The 22,563-nt window shown below is 30.3% G+C and overlaps 1 protein-coding gene across 4 annotated transcripts in view; it reads left to right on the top strand.

Annotated features, from left to right (window-relative positions):
* The window catches only part of LOC118203708 (uncharacterized), a 72,337-nt gene that overhangs the window by 44,035 nt on the left and 5,739 nt on the right, over positions 1 to 22,563 (top strand). For all 4 annotated transcript variants that reach the window (XM_085814310.1, XM_085814311.1, XM_085814309.1 and 1 more), the window contains 2 exons: positions 13,196 to 13,232; positions 17,413 to 17,461. In XM_085814310.1, coding sequence (XP_085670436.1) covers positions 13,196 to 13,232; positions 17,413 to 17,461 — 86 coding nt within the window. The remainder of the gene's footprint in view (positions 1 to 13,195; positions 13,233 to 17,412; positions 17,462 to 22,563) is intronic.

Consider the following 22,563-nt stretch of genomic DNA (forward strand, 5'->3'; position numbering starts at 1 on the left):
CTTATCAATATATGGCATAAAGTTGTTTTCACTTCTTTTACGCTCATCTAGCTGAATCTCTCATATTTCTTAATCACACAGAATGTGATTTTCAGCTTCATTAGTAACATTAGTAATTGGTGAATTAATTCATTAGTAATTCAGTAATTGTTGAAATAATATTTTGGTGTTACAGTCAAAAGTTGTTAATCCGGACTCATCAGGACTTCGGCGATTCCGGATTATAGATCATCAGTTTAAATCTGGTAAGATGGCATGCAGAAATTATAAAATTAAAAATATGAAACTGTAATTTATGAAATAAAGAACAATTATGATCTAAAGGTTATCAAAATTAAAAAAAAAAAAAAAAAGCTTAATATTTATTTGTTTACTTTATTAAACATTTCTTTCAATGTAAGTTGTTTAAGTTGCTTCGTTTTACGTGATAATACTTTCTCTTTAATTCTATAAAGACATAATTTCTTTTGCAGTTACAATGTTCCGCTGTTCAAGTCCTATAATTGCTGTCTCGAGAATACGAACTAATTTGTCAATCAAAATTTTTTCGTTTTCAATAACCTCTGTGTCACTTTCTTCGGAAGCGAATTATAATGACGAGGAACTTGATTTAAATCATATCAAAGATGGAGTACATCGAGATGAAATACTACATTTAGTAAGGAATTATAAGCCAAATAAAATGAAAACATCTGCCCTGAAGATGAGGATAGTGCTGACAGATCAACTTCCAATTCATTGCGCGCCGCGGCGTTCTCCCCCTCCCGCCGCAGAGTAGTGTGAAATTGATAAACAGATTTCGGAATGGTTAGAGAAACGAAAGATAGGCCTTTATCCATTTTTTGCAGCAATTCCACTTTTTGTTTAATGGAGTTCGAAACATACTTTCGCTTTGTAGATCCTTTACATATTAGTAAATATATATCGAAATTCTATTTGACATAATGGAAAGTTCGAGCTTACTTTTATAAAATTGCTCTAACAGTCTGCAAAAAATAATAAGCCGGATCCAATTTGAAGATTAAGGAACAACGCAATCTGCAACATTAACTGAATTAGATAATTTTAGCTTAGCTTATACCGTCCGTTATACATTAAACGTGCATGCATAAACGTATTATGCTCATGCGCACATGCCTATTTGCAGCCGTAAAGGTCTTGACACATGCGCAGAAAGTTTGTAGCTTTGAGGTCCGGATTATAGATCATTCCGGATTATGGGTGTCCGAATTAACGACTTTTGACTGTACTGTAAAGTGTGTTCGTAATATGAAGTCGTAAATTAGATGTACTGAAATACAATATCTTTATTCATTTTAAATCACACTGTATCATCTATAAATTAATTTTTATCTTTAATTTTAATTAGAAATAGCTTTAGAATTTTCATTCATTTCCATAAGGAAAAATCTTGTCCCGCCATTTTTTATCTTTGAAGATTCCTCTGAATTTAAGAATTCTAAAAAGAAATGCTCTCTAAAATTAAAAGAATGCAAAATGTAAAAGCAAAAACAAGTGAGGAGCAAATGCAGCGAATAAAAGTGACACATACGGAACTCAAAAATATAGCTCTGCTTTTTTATGAGAATTCCATTTTAAGATCAATACAAAATGAGAATTCTTAGTCTAAAGTCGTTGATGTTACTCCAACCCCAAATGAAAAATACATCAAAACAAAGGCAAATTTTTAATTTTATGTGAAGACATCGACAAATTTTACATGCGTAACAACAGGATATTTTCTAGTTAAAAATATACTTGACTAGAGAAATACATTCCTAGTAAATCATCTTTCGTTTATTATTAGAGAACATAACAACTTTCTTTGTCAAAAATGGCCTCAACACGATGGAAAAAAAAAAGTTCATTTTTGTTTATTAACACTGGCAACAATAGTTCACTTCTAAAAAAATAGGTATTAACTTTGGCAACAGTAGTACAGTTTACAAAAAGAGACATTTTGATGTTGGCTGTAATTCTTTTAGTATCGCCTGCGATTTTATGTTGATGTGTTCGAGTTTTCCAATATTGTTTACATTTCAGTGATGTACAGAGTTAGTACATTTCTTATGCTTATAATTAATAGAATACTCTTAGAACATTGCATACATCCAAATACGTTTAGCTAGTGAATAAAGTTATTATGTAGAGAATATGCTTGATATCAACAATTATAGAATAGGAATAAAATGAGGAATACGACTGTATTTCTACGACTGTATTTGTAGGCCATTTTTGACAAAGTCAGTTTACTAAACTAGAGTTCTGTACATTAATTATTAGAATATAGCATAGATTCATTAGCTTTAGAAACATGTTTTAATATTTTATGGATACAATACATTGTTTTTATTAAAAGGCAATTTTTAGTATTAAGCTTATGAAACAACCAATCATTTAATGTGATTTTTATTCTCTGAAAGTCATAACAGCCGACAGTGATGTCATATTCAATTATGGTGGGCTTAATAACATAAAATCTTCGTTGTTTAAATGAGTTTTTCAGTTTTGCCTCTTTATATTTATTTATTTTATTTTTTAAATAAAAAAATTTATGCCTGTTTATATTTATTTTTTAAAGCTTTCAGAACCTAACCTATCCATGTATGTATATTTTTTGTGATCTCTAATTTTAACTCCTTGTGTTCCACAAAGTATACCATGAAGCTACATCCAATAAACTATAAAGTTATACAACTAACAAAATAAACAAATGCACAGCAAATGGGTAATATTAATAAAAATTAATAAATAAATTAAAATAATAAATAAAGAAAGTAAGTAAAAGAAGAATAAATAAAATGAAATTTTAAAAAATGTCTCAAAGTTCTCAGATTTTATATTACGCAGAAACGGCATTTTTACTTCTTTGCATAAAGTAAAGGAAGTATTGTAATTATGAAAAATTCCGGGTATCATATTTCAATGAAAATATCTATTTTGACTGCTATCGAATACAATTACTGCTCTCTACATATGTGCATATGTATGCACCTCGCATAACTCAAAAACGAGTAGTCTCGGAACATTGCAATTTTGTATATAGGACTGTTATAACATGTAGTTGTGTACCTCTCTTTTTGGTGGCAATCGGTCCCACCAAAAGTATATAGATGTATATATATATATATTCACTCTGTTACTCGGCTCATTGAGCTCAGTTTTTTTTATTATTATATGTTTGTAAGTTGTGCATTTTTTGCTTTAAAAATGATTGAATTATGTTGTTCTTATCTTCCGGTTAAGGTGCCTTTAGAGTTAACTTCCACTTAATGGTTGTAGAGTTACCAACAATTTAAAAGTTTTTTAAATGCGGCTTAGCATAGTGTCCACAACAAATTAAATCAGTTTCTATGCCTTCGTTGTCTGCTGAGTGAGACTAAAAGTAAACTTTCAGTTTTGTCCACCGAAAGATCTGCCTTCTTGCCCACTGACTGAAATGCTTGTTTTTGCGTAAAACATCTAATTTTGATTGTAAAAATTGTTTTAATTGTATTTATCATTATATTTTTTCTATATGTTTCAATTTTTAATAAGAATATTTTGAGGTTTCATGTATTTTTGCCATGTTGCAAAGTGAGAACTGAATTAATTGATGAGAAATATATCTCTAATGAAATTTGAGGAAATAAGTACAAAATGCAGGAAAAAATGTATCTAATTTAATATTCTGTAAAAGGAAGTCATGGGGTGTACACATCAGATTTTTGTCATTTACAGACGCATTCTTGTTTTGAGAGCATTTGGACTAATGGCTCTTTGAGCTGAAAATATTATTTAAAAACAACACTTAAAATTACAAGAGACAGTCTTGCAAACTGGAGGTATAAATATTTTATTCCCAACATTGTTGCCACCACTCGCTTTAAACTCGTGTAGTTTTTAATGAAAAATTCGTTAAAGCTTTACAAAATATGAAATGCACAATAAAACAAATTCGAAATTCGGGCTTAGAATTTTCGATAAGTCTCGCGTGCTGAAGATAAAAATATTTTATTCTGTGCATTGCGTTGCCACTGCTCGCTTTGAAATCCTGGAATTCCTAAAAAATTTGTTAAAGTTAAAAAAATACAAAACAGGTAATAAAACAATTTCGAAATTCAATATTCGGACCTCCAGGTGCCAATATTCGGTTGTAGGACTGTGTTATTCAAAATTTGATAGCACCATTGGTTTTCACGATGTGAAAAACACATGTACGTATCCAAATGTACTATATTTATTATTTAATTTTTTTAATGTAATACAGGGCTCTAATATTTGGTGACAACAATTTGAAGTGTGATTCATACTTTTACAGTGATTCAATTCAAAATTATGTTTTGTGAATAACAGCATTTGTTGGCTAATGCCATTCAGCCTAAAAAGTAATAAAATAATGATAACTCAATAACCTACAATTAGAATAAAATTTCGAAAAGCAGAAATTGTATTTTAGTCCGAAAAATTGGAGGCCGAGAGATAGACAGGTGCTTTAAAGTAAAATAAATGTTTTCATTTGTTGCAGGGGAACCTAAAGTACGTGTATATAAGAGTAATCATTAAAATATAAAGGATATGGTAATTGTTCATACTTTGTAATTATTTTTCCAACTTCATATCGCTAACATTTTACTGCTATCCAATTAAAAATGAAACAATAAAATTATTTTAATATCACTCCTTTCAGGACAACACATACCTCGAGTTCATTTTAATAAATATACACAGGTGAATACTTAATTCGTGTTCATTGCATTACCATCATTATTAATTTTTCTTTGTTCTTAACTCATGAATGAGAAGGTACAGCTGATATATTTACTTCATTGTACAAAGTAAAGGAAGCATTGTAGTCGAAATGAAACCGGGATAAAGAATGAGAAATGACACCAGGGTTGAAGCTGTTCCTTTTAACCCTTTGTTGCATCATGTCCACTCTAGTAGACAAAAGTTTAAATTTCTTTATTCTTTCGTAAATGCCTTAACAGATTCCATTCCTGTGTTTATTCATTCTATGTTATTAGAAATTTCAACTGTCGATCATAGATGGCCGTATAGAATCACTAAGGATTGCTATTTGGAAAATGGCTGCTATTTCTGTTTCCAAGTACAATTTCACATTGTAAACATTATATAATATTGCTTACATTTTCTTAGACTGCCATTTTTTATTAATAATTATTAATTTTAAACATTTTATTTTAAATGTCAGTTTGAAAAAATTGTAGAGTGGGTAGATGAAGATCTACCGAAAAGAGTGAATTGAAACCCAAATGTGCTACTTATCAAGCCAAAACATCACTGGAAATGTTTGTTTGGCAAGGAATTTCGAGAACATTTGACATTTTAATCCAATAGGTACAGGCTACAAAATCGTAGCAAAATGAATTCAATCACAATCGACGAAATGAAGGTATTTTGGGGGATCTGTATGTACATGTCAGTTGTAGATTTACCATTTAAAGATGGTAATGATCACTGCAAACAAGGCAGGAAATGATTTCAAATGCAATGACCGTCAATCGTTGGGAAAATATTTGTATGCATGTATGTATGTATATACATGCTGTCCACTGTAGTGATCAAACTGTAGCAATTATTTAAAATGAAATTTGAATAAAATTAATTTTTTTTTGTTATTACTAAGGGTATTTTAAGTAGAAAAAATACAAACATTTTCATTTAACTTCTCTAGATTATTTGTATGCAACAAAGGGTTAAATGCATCCCACCCAAGCCTCTGATGCATCTTCTATAGATTAATGTGCATTTGGACTTCTAAAACAAGCTATGGCAAATGATATAAACGGCATTGCAAAATATTGGATGCACTCTGGAAGATCTTGAATGAGGAATGGAATAAAATCAACCTTTATGTTTTAAAAAAAAAAGACTTCTATCTTGGAAATCAAGATGTTCAACAAAATGATAATACAAAAGTTTATGACTGAACATATTAGAAAACAAAATTCTATGGTTTGCTTAGATATATAGAGCTTTTAGAAGTCGTATAAAAATGTAAACACCCTCTGCAATATGTAGTAATACGAGGACGAACAATTGGCTAATAAGGGAGGAAAGATTTATATTTACTGTAAAACGTTTTCACGGCATTGCAAGTCTACAGGCAGGAAAACCGTCCATTGCTAAACTAACTATGCTTGTGGATCTAATCCATTAAGTCATTATTTACCTGCGCGGTTGAAGTTTAATAATTTTATTTCAAAGAATGGTAAAATTTAAAGAAATGTAGGCCATAAGAGAATGAAATTTAGAATAGTTATAAGATGCCATATGAGAGTGTTTTTATCAATTATATATATTTAGTTGATTTTTGCCCTTGGAAAAGTCGCTCGCAAATGTCGTCTATACAACAATATAAATTAAAATTATCATTAAAATTACTACATTAAAATTACTGTCTATTTACTACAAACAGTCATCTTAATACATTAAGAGACAAAAGTTCAATAAAACTCTGAAAATTCATAAAAAAAAAAAAAAAAAAAAAGTATGAGATGTTAATAATTAACAGGTTGTACCAACAATAATTTTAATTATAGACACTTTACCAATAACTTTTGTAATCCAAGTTTTAGAGTTTGCAGTGTCTGGGAATTTTTTATAGTTTGTGAACCATTTTATCAGCTAACAAGTATGTAAATAATTTGGAGTAAATCTTCGGTTAAAATACCAAAAATATTTCTAAATAATTATAATGTATAACACTATGAATTGTATTCCAAACGTAAGTGGTAATACTTACCATCATAAAGATGCTAATTTTTCGCTTATAAATGAAAAGAAATCGTAGATATATATAGTTATATGTGGAATTTTAATATAATTTTAAAATTTGTAATTGGATCTTATTTATATTCACAAAGGGCTGTTAATCTGATTTCTTTTACGGTCATTTTTCTTATAGTAATATTCTTATTAAGTTACGCATTATTTCTTCATACAGCCTTCTCTAACATCGCTTCTGTGAAATTCCGAATTGAATTCATGTAAGTCATATCTGAAAGAATTATTGAATAATATATTTGAGACTTTTGGAAAATTTTTAATTGTATACGACTAAGTGCTTAATGAAAAGAAACAAAAAAAAAAAAAAAAAAAAAATCTGAAAGGTTTCAGATTTTAACTGTCACACAAAAGAGTATGTTCATTTTTTATGCTCTCAGTTAGTTTGCAGTACCATTCTGCTGTAACACTTACTCCTAGTAACCCATTTCTTTTTGTCTTTTTAGCTTTATTATTAAGTATCAATTTCTTCCCACTTACGCCATATACAATGCAACAGACTAACAGCCTTTTTGAGCTAACGCACAGTCTGGGCTAAAACAAATTTCTTACAGTTTTTAGCATGTAAATCAATTTGTATTGAGGATCTTAAGGATTGTCTAAAGGCCCGTCTACACGTAGTGATTTCCTCGGCCGACAATATCTGAGATAGTTCGCCTGTCCACACGGAGCGATTTTTCTCGTTAGTACACCAATCACTGTGAAAGGAAGTGTTCCTGCCCTCTACAGCATCACACTATCTACGATTTGTAAACAAAGCTTACGGTGTTGTCAAATAGTCAAAATAATGGATGACTATTTTACATTAAATTGCTACTATAGATACAGCTACAATTTTGAATTTGAAGGGGGAAAAAAGACAGAAAATACATTTGGACCAGGAATTGGGTCAAGCGACGAGAAATTCATGGTGCCTACGTAATACCCTGCTCTGGCAGTTGCATATTGAAGACACGGTACAATTCGGAAAGTATTTACGGATTATGCCGCATGATTTTGATTTTTTGCTAAATTTAGTTTGCAGCAAAATTTTTAAAAAAATATGCTTTTCCTTTGTGTACTAAGTACACAGATTACGCCTTTTTTATTTTATTTATTTATTTTTAAATTTCATTTTCTGGCACTCCTATTTGTGCACTTAAATCTGGAAATAATAAAATAACCATGTTTCAGAAAAAATAAGCAACTACTGAGCTTTAAATCAAAACCTTTATTAATGAATAAATAGACAATAATGTCATGAATATCAAACAAGTATGAGTAAAAAGTAGAAATAAAGAATAAAGATTACTACATTACAAAGCAACAGTGTAATTTCAGTGCAAAAATTTCAAATAAGAAATATCATAAAGGTGCAAAATTTTAAGTCGTATATTTATTGAACATTAAAAAACTAATATCAGCATAATTAAATACTGAAAAAACTATGTCTGAAAACTGTGATCATATGACTCTATCAGTTAATTAACACAGATTTGTGTTAATTATCAGTTAATTAACACAAAACTGAGTTTGTGACTTTTGAGCTGGTACGCAAATACTAAAGTTTTCCACCAGTAGATCTAAAGCACGTGCTAACGGCCATACGAAAAATAAAAAGAAAGGCGTTAAAAACACCTCACCCATAGGCAAAAAAATAAAAAGTGACTTTTAAGTCATGCATTTGAAATTTAGTGATGGAGAAACGAAATTAAAACGTCCTTGCAGGCGCAGAAAGTCCAAAAGTTAAGGTGGGGGACCAAACCCATGAACTCGATGTACAGCGAAAACCTGCTCTGCTCCTTACCACTGGGCTATGATCACTCGTGTAGGAAATGTCGGAAAAGCTATGTACTTCGTCACTTGATTAACTCCCATTTTCGGCGAAGTCAATGAGTCTGCACTGCTTTAAATCGGCCCGTAATTTCTCGACTGGAGATTTTGCTTTCTGAATTTTTTCAATAAGTGCGACCACAGTTTCAAGTAGTTTCTGAATATTTTCATTTAGTACCCATGACATGGCATCATTAATAGTTTTTGGAACTTTTCTTGGGAAAGTTAAAATAATTTTCACCCTGAATAGAAAATATTTGAATATGTAAAGTAATGGGGAAGACAAAGTTTACCAAAATAAGAGAATCCCTTAATTTTTTATTTTAAAAATTTACATTACTCGTGTCCCACAACACATTTTCTTTACAGAAATCTATTAATTGAAAAATTTAAGTTTCACTCCAACAAAATGCAGCCATGTTTATCATTCCAAATGAGGAGAAAAGCGCGTGATCACTCAAAGCAATCTTATTGGCTAGAGACTCCGATTTTATCGTATGCTAGTGAGCAGTGAACACTAGTTCTGAAATCGTGGCAGATAACATGACCGATTTTGACGCATGCGCAGATCCTTAAAATTGTTGCTCTACAAGAAAGTCGGCCGAAAAAATCGCTTCGTGTAGACGGCTGTTTAGAATGTCGGTCAGATTTCTGTGAAGCATTGACAGAAGCTTGCCTATTAGGAGGGTGAGAATTGATCAAATTGTTCTGAGTTTTAGCACTATTATTTGTTTGGATCTGCATCAGAGATGAATAGTTCTGCATTTGATCCCTATATCTTTCAGGAATAACAATTCCCTTTCATTTCCCTTTTTATCTATTTTCTTTTCCATCAACAACCCGTTTTTCTTTTTCTTTGAAATCATTTGTCTTGCTGAAATTTTCACTTTTAGCTTCTCTAAGCAATGAGGCTAGATCTCTACTTTGATGCTGAGATTCAGTTAATTGTGTAAAATTAACATTAATAACTTTTTTAATTTCCTTGTCTTCCTCATCAGCTTGCGGTAAAATATCTTCTTCAGTCTCAATTTTAAACGTCAGTTCTAGTTTCTCCATTTCGGTTTCTCTGCTTCGATCTTCTTCATGAGATCTTTTTACTTGAGATCATGTCAAAACCGCATTTATTTTTTCTAAATTTAAGAATGATTTATCTTTGAACAATTGGTCAGTTTTGTTACCCTATACATATCTGCCGGGATCATTTGTAACAACGGCTGCCTTTGTCTTTATATGACCAAGTTCACAATTAATTTCAACTTCTACTAACGGTAGACATGCTAAATGGTCATTTAAGAGATATTGTACCCAGACATGTTCCCCATTCATTTTTGCTTTAGCTATTACATATTTTCGGGAAATAACATCTACTGTGGCTCCTGTGTCTCGAAGAATAGGCATTTCATACCCATTAACTAAACCGTTAATTGTATATGTGTTTAATCATCATTCAAAAATGCACAATTTACCTTTTCATTTGGTTTTAAGTGAGGGCACTGAGGCTTAAACTGTTAGTATGATTCCACACTCGAAACAAGATGGATGATATCTTTTGTCATATAAATTTTCTTGTTTTTCTCACATCTTCAAATTCTTCAATTTTCTTAACCATCTCAGTGGGTGAAATTATGGTAGTCCATTCATCCATAAAATGTTCTTTGAAATCAGGAGAAGTATGCTTTTAATTTGATCAACCATCATAAGATCTTTTAGCTGTTCAAAAGTTTTAATGTTTAATCTATTAAGCCATCCCTCTAAATAATTCTTTAATTCATAGTAGAAATCATACCAAGTACTTTCAGTAGATTTTTGGTGTTTATTAAATAGTTGTCAAAATTTTTCCGCACTCAATTTAAATCGTTGTTAAGTATTTACACATTCATACTTTTTCGCATCCTCTTCTGGTTCTCTAGCAATAAGCTGAATGTCAGGAGGCAGCAATGGAATAAGTTGAGTCACTTGATTTTCAGCAGGTATATTCATAATTTTAGCTTGATGCTCAAATAACACGAGAAATAAACTTATTTCATCTTCTTTGGGGTTGAAACGTGGCATGACATCGGGAATTCTGATTTTTAAAGGTTGCTCAGGTAACTGCATAGTTTCTTCCTCTTTCTTCTCTTTTGCGTTCTTTTTCTCTTTCTTCTCTTTCATGCTCTTCTTTTCTTCCTCTTTCTTCTCTTCTTTCTTCTCTTTCACGTTCTTTTTCTCTTTCTTCTCTTTCACATTCTTCCTTTCTTTCCCTTTCTTCTCTAATTGCAGCCAGTAGTTCTCATAACTCCTCATCATAACCGGAACTTTCAGTAATCAATTTATGCGACTGAGCAATCTTAAATTCAGGTTTCACGGTTAAACCTAACTCTTCTGCTAGTACTTTTAAATACTGTTTTTTACTCCTAGCTAAGAATGACATGTTGACACAAATTACCTTTAATAGGCTTCCTTTTGAAATTGAATCTAAAAGATCGTACTTGTATTAAAAATGTATAATTTCTGGTGAGACTTAATTTCTCAAATACGAAATTCACACTAATCAATTGGAGAGAATTATTTAAACAACTTTGCCAGGTTGGCACAAAATAATACAATACTACGTTGGGTTGGCATTTTAACTCGCTCTTCACAAGCCTCGTTAGCTATAACTATATAAACACTTTTGCCAGATAGGCAATACAATGGAATTTCACCCACGTCAGTTTCACGATGATTTTACTATCTATCTCCACGCCTGGTTGGCGATAACAAAAACAATATTTGCCAGTTTGGCAATACAATTTAGCTGTAATACGTCAGGATGACTTTACTATCTACTACACGCCTGGATGGCAAGAACTAAGAAAAAACTTTTGACAATTCTGTAGTATAATCAAATCACACTATGCCAGTTTGACGTTACTACTTATTCTCCACGCGCCTGCTTGGCAACAAATTCAAAAATCAGCTAGTTGTTCATTTTTTTAATAAATGCCGGGATGGCTTATACATATAAATTATCAACAAAAAAATTCAAAACAAATAACAATAAAGCATAAATAATTTTTTTAAATATTTCTTTACTGCAAATATCAATTATAAATTACTCCTACTATTTGTAGTATCAGTTATTTTACACAGAAACTTACACTATTTAAATATAATTCTAAAATGAAATACTTAAATTCAATAAGCACTTTTTTATGAAAACCGAAAGTTAATCTTTATCTTGAGAGATCAGCAATATCCTATTCTGACAATTCTTTGCTCGGACGCAAGTTACAGAAGCACAGAAGATAACCTTTGAATGATCCACTTCAAAATCTGGCTTTAAAACCAGACTTCTGACATCTGTTTCTCCTTGAAATGAATAAACTTAGCAATTGATACTAGCAAACTTTTTCTCAAAATTTCAGCAATTTCCTGGCGTAAGGAGACCAGTACCATCAAAATTGATAATTGCACTCCTAATTTCCAGTATCTCGGTGGAACCTCCAATTTAATAAGATTGTAATGTATTTTCCAGTAATAGACAAAATAGATAAACTTCTTAATAAAACATAAATTTTATTCTTAGTTTACGGAGATAGATAATTTGTATACAATTCTTATGTGGCAAAATTTTCGTACATCTACTAGCTGCTCAAACTTCCGAATTCCAATCTTAAAACATTTTCTTCTGTTTCTGAGCAACAGTTACATCATACAAGTATGGCATTGCCACTTCAATAATTAATATAGTTATTTGTTAAATAACAAGATATTACAATACATAGTTTAACTAAGACTTAAAAACTAAAGTATTGAGTTAATTTTAGGGAGTGTTGTGAAGTGAATAAAGATGAAGTGTTGAGAATTGAGAAAGGTATAAGATGGTTTAGACATATACAGAGAATGAACAGAAGAAGATACACAGAAGGAGAATACAAGACAAGTAGTGGATGGAAGAGGGTCGAAACTTGGTGAACGTACTTTAATCAGATCGAGAATGTTCTCACTAAAAGCCAGCATCTAATTAAGTGTATAACAGTATAAATATCTATATAATTTAAGTTTAAAAAATGTGGCTGTCTAAAGAGATTTCAGTGTTGAACTGTTGATAATTGACTCTGTAGACTAATAAGTTTGCCTTCGCTGGCCAAAGATATATAAAACTGGTGAACTGAGACAAATTTGTGTGCTATCTCAAACCTTTTCTGTAACATGCACTATGCCCTAAAAGGCTGAATTGCTATTATACCTAAAAGTGTGTATACGTGTTATTATATGTAAAGATTTTAAACAATTACTTTTACATAACTGTTTCTGAAATTATCAACTTTGTGTTTCATGTTCAGTTTCAGCAGTTTTCTTAATGTTGATTAAAAAGTTGCTATTTATTACATTTGCTATTCCTTATTACTGCACTAGAGGTTAGGATTCTGTGTACATTAATTAGCAGCATGTTTAAAATCTTGGTTAAAGGCCTTCAAGTTAGTTTCATAATTATTTATTGTATACCTTCTTCATATTCATCTTAAATTTCAGAAGAAATTTACATCTCAGTTTAGTGCTTTGAAGCAACTTATATGCACATTCCATTATGTACTGAGTATTGAAATGCATTTTTATTTCTTTTTTGCAGGACATTTTTCAGTTTGAAGTCTCTATGTACTACTCAGGTAAAAATAAAATCTTTGATATCTAATTTGAAAATGAAATATTTTGAAATATATTTTCATAGGCAAGAATAGTTCTTGACAATTACATTCTAAATTGGAATTTTAATCACATGTGAGGAAACAGGAAAATGCTTTCCAGGATTTAATTAAAAAAAAAAAAAGGTGAATTTTTATTTTCAGAAATCATCTTAAATTTATTTAATAAAGATCATGGCAAATGATTCCTAAATTTTTGGTGCATGTTTTACTTTTCCCCAGACTTTCTGAGTTGTCCTGCTGTAGATAATTTGTACATAACCACTGAACTTCTGTGATTCTGATTAATTCAGGCTCCAAAGGACTGTATGTTTGTGTCATTATTTGACTTTTAGGAAAGTGATTAATATAAACCTCATGTTTATATAAAAATTTACTGTGGTTTGAAAATATGAGTCTTGTATATTAGTGGCTCTTTTAAATATAAGCCACAACTTGCTTAAAAATATCTTATGCAGTTAATGCCACACCTTTGAACATAAAAGAACATCTTCAGAATTATTTTTATTTCTTGCATTTGCTGCAAACATGAAAGAAAAGAAAAATCTTATATTCTATTAAATTTTGCCACTGTTAAACATTTCTATAGTAGAAGATAAGCATGTTTTGTTTGACATAGTTAGAAGTATTAAATATATATGTGATGCATGCACAATTGAAATCTACAAAATAAATTTTGTTATATATAAAATTAAGTTAAAGTAAAACAACAAACAATAACATTGCAAAATTGAAAATTTACTCTTACAAACACTTAAAAAAAGTGAGAATAAAATGCATTAAAGATTTTATTAATATTTTTTATAATTTTAAAAAAGTATCTCTTCATATAGTATTAATAAATATTTATTGTACAATATAAATAAAATTGAAAGAATTTCATCTAATTAATTCTCTGTAATTTTTTTTTTTTTTTTTTTTTTTTTTTTTTTTTTTGAAAATGTTAAGTTAAAGATAAATGTGGAAACTCGTTGGAGACCTTATAAGAGATAGATTAACCCAGTGGGCGGGGTCGCGTCACTGACATGTCAGCAAGAAAGAGTACGGACGATCTGGTTTTCTTTAACACTGGAAACGTTTGTATCACATAACTCTTTTTAATTATTAATTGCGATATGTTGCACAGTGATGAGATTATGAAAGCCACAGTTTTTTCCCAATAGTATTTAATATATCTCATTAAAGCACTTTTTACTGCATATCGCAAATTTTTTTCACGCGTAATTCTTGTACAAACATCTCTACTTTGGTAAAATGGTAAAAACTCTAGGCACAAAATTTATGAACTTAATTTTGCGTACAAATAACGTAAAATTAAATAAGATTGATAGTACGTGATGCTTTGAAATAAATACGGTAAAATTAAACAAGGTCTGAGAACTTTTTTAAAAAATTTAATAACCATTTTCAAGCAGTGATTTTCAAAGCTATAATAACATTACAAAACAATCATTTATTTGATTATATCATCATTAACTTATTAACATTAAAGTGGAGTATTTATTTTAGTAACTTATAAGATTCAAAGCATAAAATTTTCTGAGAGTAATGAAGGGGGGGGAAGGTAAAATGAAATCTAGAAGCACTCAGATTTTATATTACGCCCAAAAGGAAACTTTTTTTAATGTTTTGTGTGTTAACTATATTTACTGAATATCATGTTCTTCGCCCGTAAACCACATACATTTGAAAGCAGCATATCTTTAGAATTTCCGCACTGGAGATAAAACTGTTATTTTCCGTACAGTGCTCTCTCTGAACTCGTTGAGTTTTTTAATCAAAAATTCGTTAAAGTTTTACAAAATATGAAATAGATTAAAACAAATTCGAAATTCGGCCGTCCAGATGCCCATGTTCGGGTGGAGGATTACATTATTCAAAAATTGATGCCTCTAGATAGTGTCGTTTTTGTCATGATGCGAGAAACATACATGTATTCATGCAGATTCTTCATTATTTAATTTCTTTAAATATAATAATACAAGGCAATAATATTTGGTGGCAACAATTTGCAAGGAGACACGGACATTTATAGTAAAACAGCGCAAAATGCCGCTTCAAAACTAACAGCCTTTCTAGGCTACCGCCCCTTTGGGCTAATAAATTAAATAAACAATAAATAAAAAAATCTTATGCAGAACTAAAAATAATCACTATAAAATACAAGCAAAATTAATTATTACGGTTAAATACAATTTTAATATTAGAATTAAATGTATAAAAATTAAGGAGTTAAAAGTGTTTATCATTATGATTTATTATGAAATATAATTGAAATAAAATTCCTTTATAGAAATTGTGCTGTAATACTCATCTATAATTTAAAAAAAAGCAGCACAATTTAGAATTTTAAACAAAACTTTCAAAAATTCGTTTTTAAATATTTTAGTACTTATTTACAGCAATAAAAAAGCATAAAAATTGCTTGTTTGAAATTTTCTGTTAGTTCAGATTTAAAATATTATTTTCTAAAAGTAGTAGTTATGAATGAATGAATACGAATTACCTTACAGCATTGGAAAAGCTAAAAAAATATCTAGCCCTGAAAGCATTCAATAGCTTTATAATTATTTGGAACATTAATTATGCTTGATAAATATGCTAAATTTTTAAAAATCAATCTCAATTTCAAAAATAAAAATATGTAGAAATTCTAATTTGTGAAATGAGGCACTACAACCAGCTTTTTCTTGACAATTATACACGCTGCAATAGCCAACCAATGTTAAATTTCTGCAAGTCGTCCCTACTCCTCCGTATGTGATCAAGGTGACAGCCGGCAACGCCTTAGACGAGGGAGAAGACCCGTTTGGGTTAGTCTATTTCTTATAAGGTCCATGATTGGAGATCGTAACAAAATCTGAAAACCATATTTTCGGGTCATGTCTCTCCCCCCCCAAAAAAAAATAAGCAAAATTTCAAAGTGCGCCCGTTATATAAATTCATATGTATCTTCAGAAATTTTTAATAAAAAACTCATTTTTTGAAAATTTACCTAGAAATACATCTACTTTTAAGATGACTATAAAATTTTATTAGTTATAATTCAAATTTTTTTCAAAAAATGTGTAAAAATTGCTAGGAGATACAAATTTAAAAAATAAATCAGAAAAAGTGTGCAAATTTTATTTGGATTGTGAAAGAAAGAATCAGGTAAATTTAATTAAAAAAAAAGTATTTATAAATATCTGCCAAATTTAATTAACAATGAGTAGCTAACATTTTGAGAGCTGATTTTTTTAAAAACTATGCATGAGATTTTTACAAAATTTGACATTTTGGCATAATTTGAGGCATAGAAAAGAAATCTAGAAAAAAATTGTATGTCTTTTCGGAAAAAATCTTATTTTGAGTTGAAGTTATAACTTTGTTAAAACAAGTGTTAAGTCTTGTTTTCAAAATGTAAGAAAACACAATCTGAATTTTGTCAACTGGCCCAGTATAGATAAGGAGATATAACTATCCTTCCTTTTTTTTTTTTTTTTTTTTTTTTGTTGTTGTTGTTCCCCTTTTGAATGGCTATACATTTAGTGGTTTAAAATAGTCCTCCAAGAAAATGATCTGAATATCTTATCTTGATGTTGCTGAAAGTGTAATATTGTGAATCATTGTGTCTGCTTCCTTGCATAAATGGTGTCACTGACAGCATAAAATAAATATTGATAATTATGACATTATTTTCTATGCTTATCTAATCCTAACTGAATCATGATTAGCAAATGTATATATAGGAAGGTAACCACAAAAATTTTAATTCTGTTATAAAACTGCTAGCTTAAATGTGCTAAATAAACTTTTTAATAAATTTCAGATTCTTGTTGAAGTATCATTCTTTAAAATAGTTAAATTGTTTCTTAATTATTTTTTTTTCATATAAAACTCTTTGAATAATCGCATTTTTTATGACTTGGAGCAATTTTTCAATTTCTATTTAAATAGCTAAGAATATTTAACAATGTCATGTTTAAATAACACCACGGTACATGAAACTATCATTTAATGCTCTTCCCCCTTTTCATGTCACACCTAATAAATAACAAATTTCAGATCTTAGAATTGTTAAATCATTTAAACTTTGGTAGGTGATTTATATGATGTGTATAATTAATTCTTGATATTAATTATAATTTCTTTTTTTCTACAGTTACGAATGGCTTCAACTGAAAATGCAACTGTATCAAAGGAGCATATTGGTAAGCATTTTAACTCTATGCTTCCATTTTAATCAATTAACTTCACACCAAATTTTTTTCCTTACTTATAATGAAATATTTCTGTATTATGATGTCCTGTGCTTATCTTATCTTATTCCATTATGCTAACTGTCATCAAATTGTATTAATCAAAACAACTATTAGATTCATATCATGCCTGAATGTTTTGCTAAATACTTACAACTCTGTAGTGTGCTTCTTAACCCCTTAACGCATTTGCCCGTGTTTCACACGGGCGAAAGTTTCCGGCAAATTTGCACATGCCCGTGTCTCACACTGGCGCCCTTGTATCTCGCGTTATTTTATTTCTAATGCTTGTCTGAGATCCGTTCCAGTAAAAATAAATAGGCTAGATTATAATTAAACTTATTTGACATAGATGGTACCACTATTCAGCATTTTTCTTGTGTAAACCACGTGGCGCATTTTGATGATTAGCTATAAGTTTGCTAGGAATTCTTTGCTATAAAGTAGTCGTTTGGTGTGGAAAAGGTAATACATCCATTTTTATTACGTAAATATAATAAAAGTAAGCAGTTAACTGCAAATTATATTACTAAGTGTTTTTGTAATTTAAAAAAGTTATCTGATAATGAGCGACTCTGACGATGACAATTTTGAATATGCCAATTTATCAGACAGTTTCAGCGATGAGAGTGATGATTTCTTGAGTGATGGAAGTGAATCAGAAGATAATGACAACGAGATTTTGGATATAGCAAGGAATTGGTATCAAATTAGTAATTTTTAATTAAATTTTTAGTTAAAAATTACTTTTATTTGTCGATCATGTCTTAAAATGCACTAGAGAATATGATTATGCAAGGAAAAAATAGGTGATTTTTTGACCGAAAATTAGAAATTAATGTGTGCCTTAAGGGGTTAAGGTAATACAGATTAATAATTTTTTCCTCAGAGAAAAGAAAGCAAGACGTGCTTTCTCAGAAACTGTTTTTTTTTTAAGGCATTTATCCCCTTTTTATTCAAAATAACTAATGGCTTTTTGTTTTCTAAATGTCTGATCAATAACTTTAAATTTGTGGTCGGTTTCACACTTTTGAGTTCCATTGGCTGTAAAACATGTGCATTCATTTCATCAAAATGTTTTTATGATTTTGATATAATAAAAAATTATCTAAAGCCATGTAGTATTTATTTAATAGCATGTAAAATCTGGTTTTGTAATCATTGGGATGGTGGCTCATGCTGTGTAGGATGAATGAAATTATTCAGAAAAAGAACATGAATGAACTCAAAGCTTAGCTTTTTTTATACGATTATAATCTTTTCAGCGTGATTTTCTGAATTCTTAATTTTAACCTATTTGAATTGCTTGTAGAGTTGTTTAGTACTTTATTTTTCCTTTTGGCCATTTTTCATAAACAGAAGCTTGCCAAATTGTGCTAATGAATAAATATGACATAGTACATGCATAAAATTTTTTACTTTGATTTCATGTAACTATGATTAATCCTAGATGAGCCTAGTTTTGTTATTGAATATCATAAATTAACTGCTGTTCCTCCATTGCTCTCTTTCATTTTGTATTTTTAATTAATTAATTTATTTTTGGCTGGTTGTCCACAGCTCTGGATACTGGACGTCCAGATTTCGAACGATGTACATTTCAAATGATGCTAATATTTGGCAGTTTTAAATTTTAAAATTCAATTTTGTATATAAGTCCCTCTGTCCCTGTAGTTAAATTTAGGAAAATGTTTATACTTGTAAAAAAGTAAAATGCAACAATGCAGAAAAAATTGACTAAGGTATTTCCTTTTAAAGTTGGAGATTTTTGGCATCATTTTTGACTTGCCTTGGAGTATTGATTTAATTAAAATGATTCAACAGGGATTTTCCCCCTCAATTGTAATTCTGTCTTTTTGAGAATACTATATAATATTCTTTATATAATTCTTTATAATTCTGTATGCTGAAAAAATTTTTACCCGAGCAATTTGTGTTTTGAAAGTCCAAAAATCACAATGTCCAGTATCTGGAATGATCTAATATCCGGATCCCTGGAATTTTTCTTACTGAGTGTCGGAATGAAAAATTCAGTACAAAGTACAAAATCTGGATGTCCGATACCCGGATTGATCTAAAATCCAGATATTTCGATCACCAGCAACCTTCCTCTCTCTTCATTTTGTAATTTCTTTATGCTTACAAATGTTATATTTTTTCTTAATAAAATGTGTGGAGAGTCTCGATTTGTAATTTCATTTCGACACTGATGCCAACCTGGTGAATAACTTTTTTTTTTTTTTCTTCCATCATTGAATGAAAGTATCAACACATTGCAGATTGAGAAGTGAGGTGCGATGTATAAACACACACATACACTGGTGTGCAAAAATTAAGGACGAGACGGTTTTTTCAATATAACTTCGTACAAAAGCTTTCCAAATCAACACATTTAATACCGTAATATCCCCAATACATAAGGACATGAGTAATGTAAGCAACACTTACTAAAAGAGAAATCAGAGGGATAAAAAGAAGCTTTATTGAAAAAGTAGTATGGAGAGCAATGCGACTGAAGGCCGAAATATCCCTGTGATGGGTGTCCAGCAAGAAAAATCCGGTCTTTAATAGGGGATATGATCTCCCCTGACTGCTAGGCAGGTTTCACAGCATCTGCCCATGCTGAGAATGAGGGTGTCAATGAGTTGTTGAGGCATTGCTGCCCATTCGTCTTGTAGCGCCAATCGAAGCTCCGGAATCGTTACTGGTGGTAAGGTACGAGCTGCCAAGCGTCTGCCTAGAAAATCCCATACATGCTCGATGGGATTGAGATCTGGAGATTGTGCCGGCCAATCCATACGTTCAATATCCTCACTCATACTCAAAAAAGGTATGCAGTTACCTTTAAAAAAATTAACTTATTTTCTGTCTTATGTACACAGGGTTCGGAGCAGTCCTTATAAGTCCTTATATTTGAAAATAAAATATAAAGGCCCTTATAGGTGCTTACTTTTTCTTTAAAGCCCTTATTTTTTTTTGTTTTTAGTGCTTATTTTTTGCTTTTAGTGCTTTTATATATATATATATATATAATATATATAAACGCGCTATTTTTCCCCGTACCAAAGCCAAAACTAAATAAACACCTTTTCTTCCTAATATGGAATGTCAGATGGTGAGTCGTACTCCCGGAAATAGCTTTCCCCCTTTCTCTGCATTAACATAACCTTTAGTGTGCACGAAGAGTACAGACAGGTGCCCGTCGTTCTATTGGTCAAAGAATTGCGAAAGCAGTAGAAAATTCCGCTACATTCGGCATTCTTTTCCTCCCACCCAAATACTACACAGGTTTGAATTTCTATCAAGATTGTAATAATTTGCATTCTCGTTCCACTTGGTAAGTTCATATTCGTGTTTATTATGATCGTTATGCTTATATTATGAGTATATGTATGAATGTTTATAATAACATAGTTACAGTAACTGCTGAAGTATAGTAAACTTCCAAAAATGGTTGTGTTTTAACACAGATTAACTTTCTAAGCAGGGTTTGTACACTTTTCTGCACATGGAAATTAAGTACTTTTAAGGATCATTAATGAAAAAAATTAAGGACCTATGAGCAAACGGGAACTGAATAAATTCAATTGAAGATATTATCTATGCCTGAATTTCACTTTTGTAATACCATCCTAAAAATAAAATAGATCCCTAAGTAGTACGCATTATTACTAAACATGAGTTAATTAACATAATTGTTAATAAGTTTGAGAATAAAATAAACTATGCAATTTATCAAGTAGCATTAAATATTTTACACTTATGATAGTTGGTCATATTTGAAAGTTTATATCGATTTTCTTCTTTTTTAAACATCTTTTCTAACAATTAGAGGTTTGTCTCAATATGCAAACCAATGCTCTCACTAGTTTCTGCGTGCTTCATCTCCTAACTTGTCAACCTCTCCATAATGTACCTATGAAGGTTTAATTGATCTGGTAAAAGTTAAATAGTCCAAAACCCCCAACAGACGTGAAGCATATTATCGCTATGTCTGAAATTAACTACAATATCAGACAAAGGTTTAAATAAGCCTCTTATTTAAAGGGAACTTAGAACATAAAGGCATGTTCTAATGCTAAGAAAATCAATTACAGCTCACGGTGACGTAATTAAACAAGAACAATCAAATTCAAACTAATAATGTGGACTAGTGGTCAAAGATTATACAATTTAATCGTAATTTAATCTGGCTCAATAACTCTATCATATGAGGAAATAGAAATGGGAAATTATAGTAAAGGTTGAAATCATAAACAATTGGGAATTTACATAATAATAGCTGCACATATCTTTGAAGAATAATTTCCTTTATGTACTCAATTTCTTTCTTCAACACGTTTCCTTTTCATTTTAGAATTTTTGGATTTAATTAAGGATTTCCATTTTTCTAAAAAACACTAAATGCATATAGAATGTACAGAATAAGCGGCGAATTTATTTCTTTAGTAATATGAACATTCAGAAGCAATATGAAATATATATAGTAGAGGACGGTTACAGAGCTGATATGGCAGAATTTCCAGGATTTAGTGACACACCAAACAACAAAATCTAGAAATGGCAAAACTTTTAGAATTTAGAGCAACCATTTGGAAGCAGAATTTAGAAAGGCAGTAGGCAGCAGAACTTAGGATCCACAGAGACTGCATCAGGTGGGAAAATGCCTAGTGCCAGCTATGTGTATGATGCATTAAGAAATATTAGATGAATCTTTTAAATTTAAGTTTTCAATTTCTTTATTAATAAAAAATCTTTTTCTATAATGCCTGTCCATGTGATAAGATCAGAAGCATTTTTGATATTTTCCACGCTTCTGTCTAATGAAAAGTAGAGCAATTAAAGAGAAGATAAACATGTTAAGATTCTAGTATCAGAAGTAATAGATTCAAATATTATGTTTTCATTGTTCTTCCAGATTTTCTCCCAAAATTAAGAAATTCATTGTAAACTTTCTGTAAAATACATCCACTACGTGTTGATACCATGGAGACATTTTTCATTTTGTCACATATTTCTCGAATCTTCTAGAATCGTGGGTCTATAAATCTTGC

Source organism: Stegodyphus dumicola, chromosome 4 (assembly GCF_044657685.1).
Source record: "Stegodyphus dumicola isolate Sdum_Otavi_A_Nest chromosome 4, ASM4465768v1".
Classification (NCBI taxonomy): Eukaryota; Metazoa; Arthropoda; class Arachnida; order Araneae; family Eresidae; genus Stegodyphus; species Stegodyphus dumicola.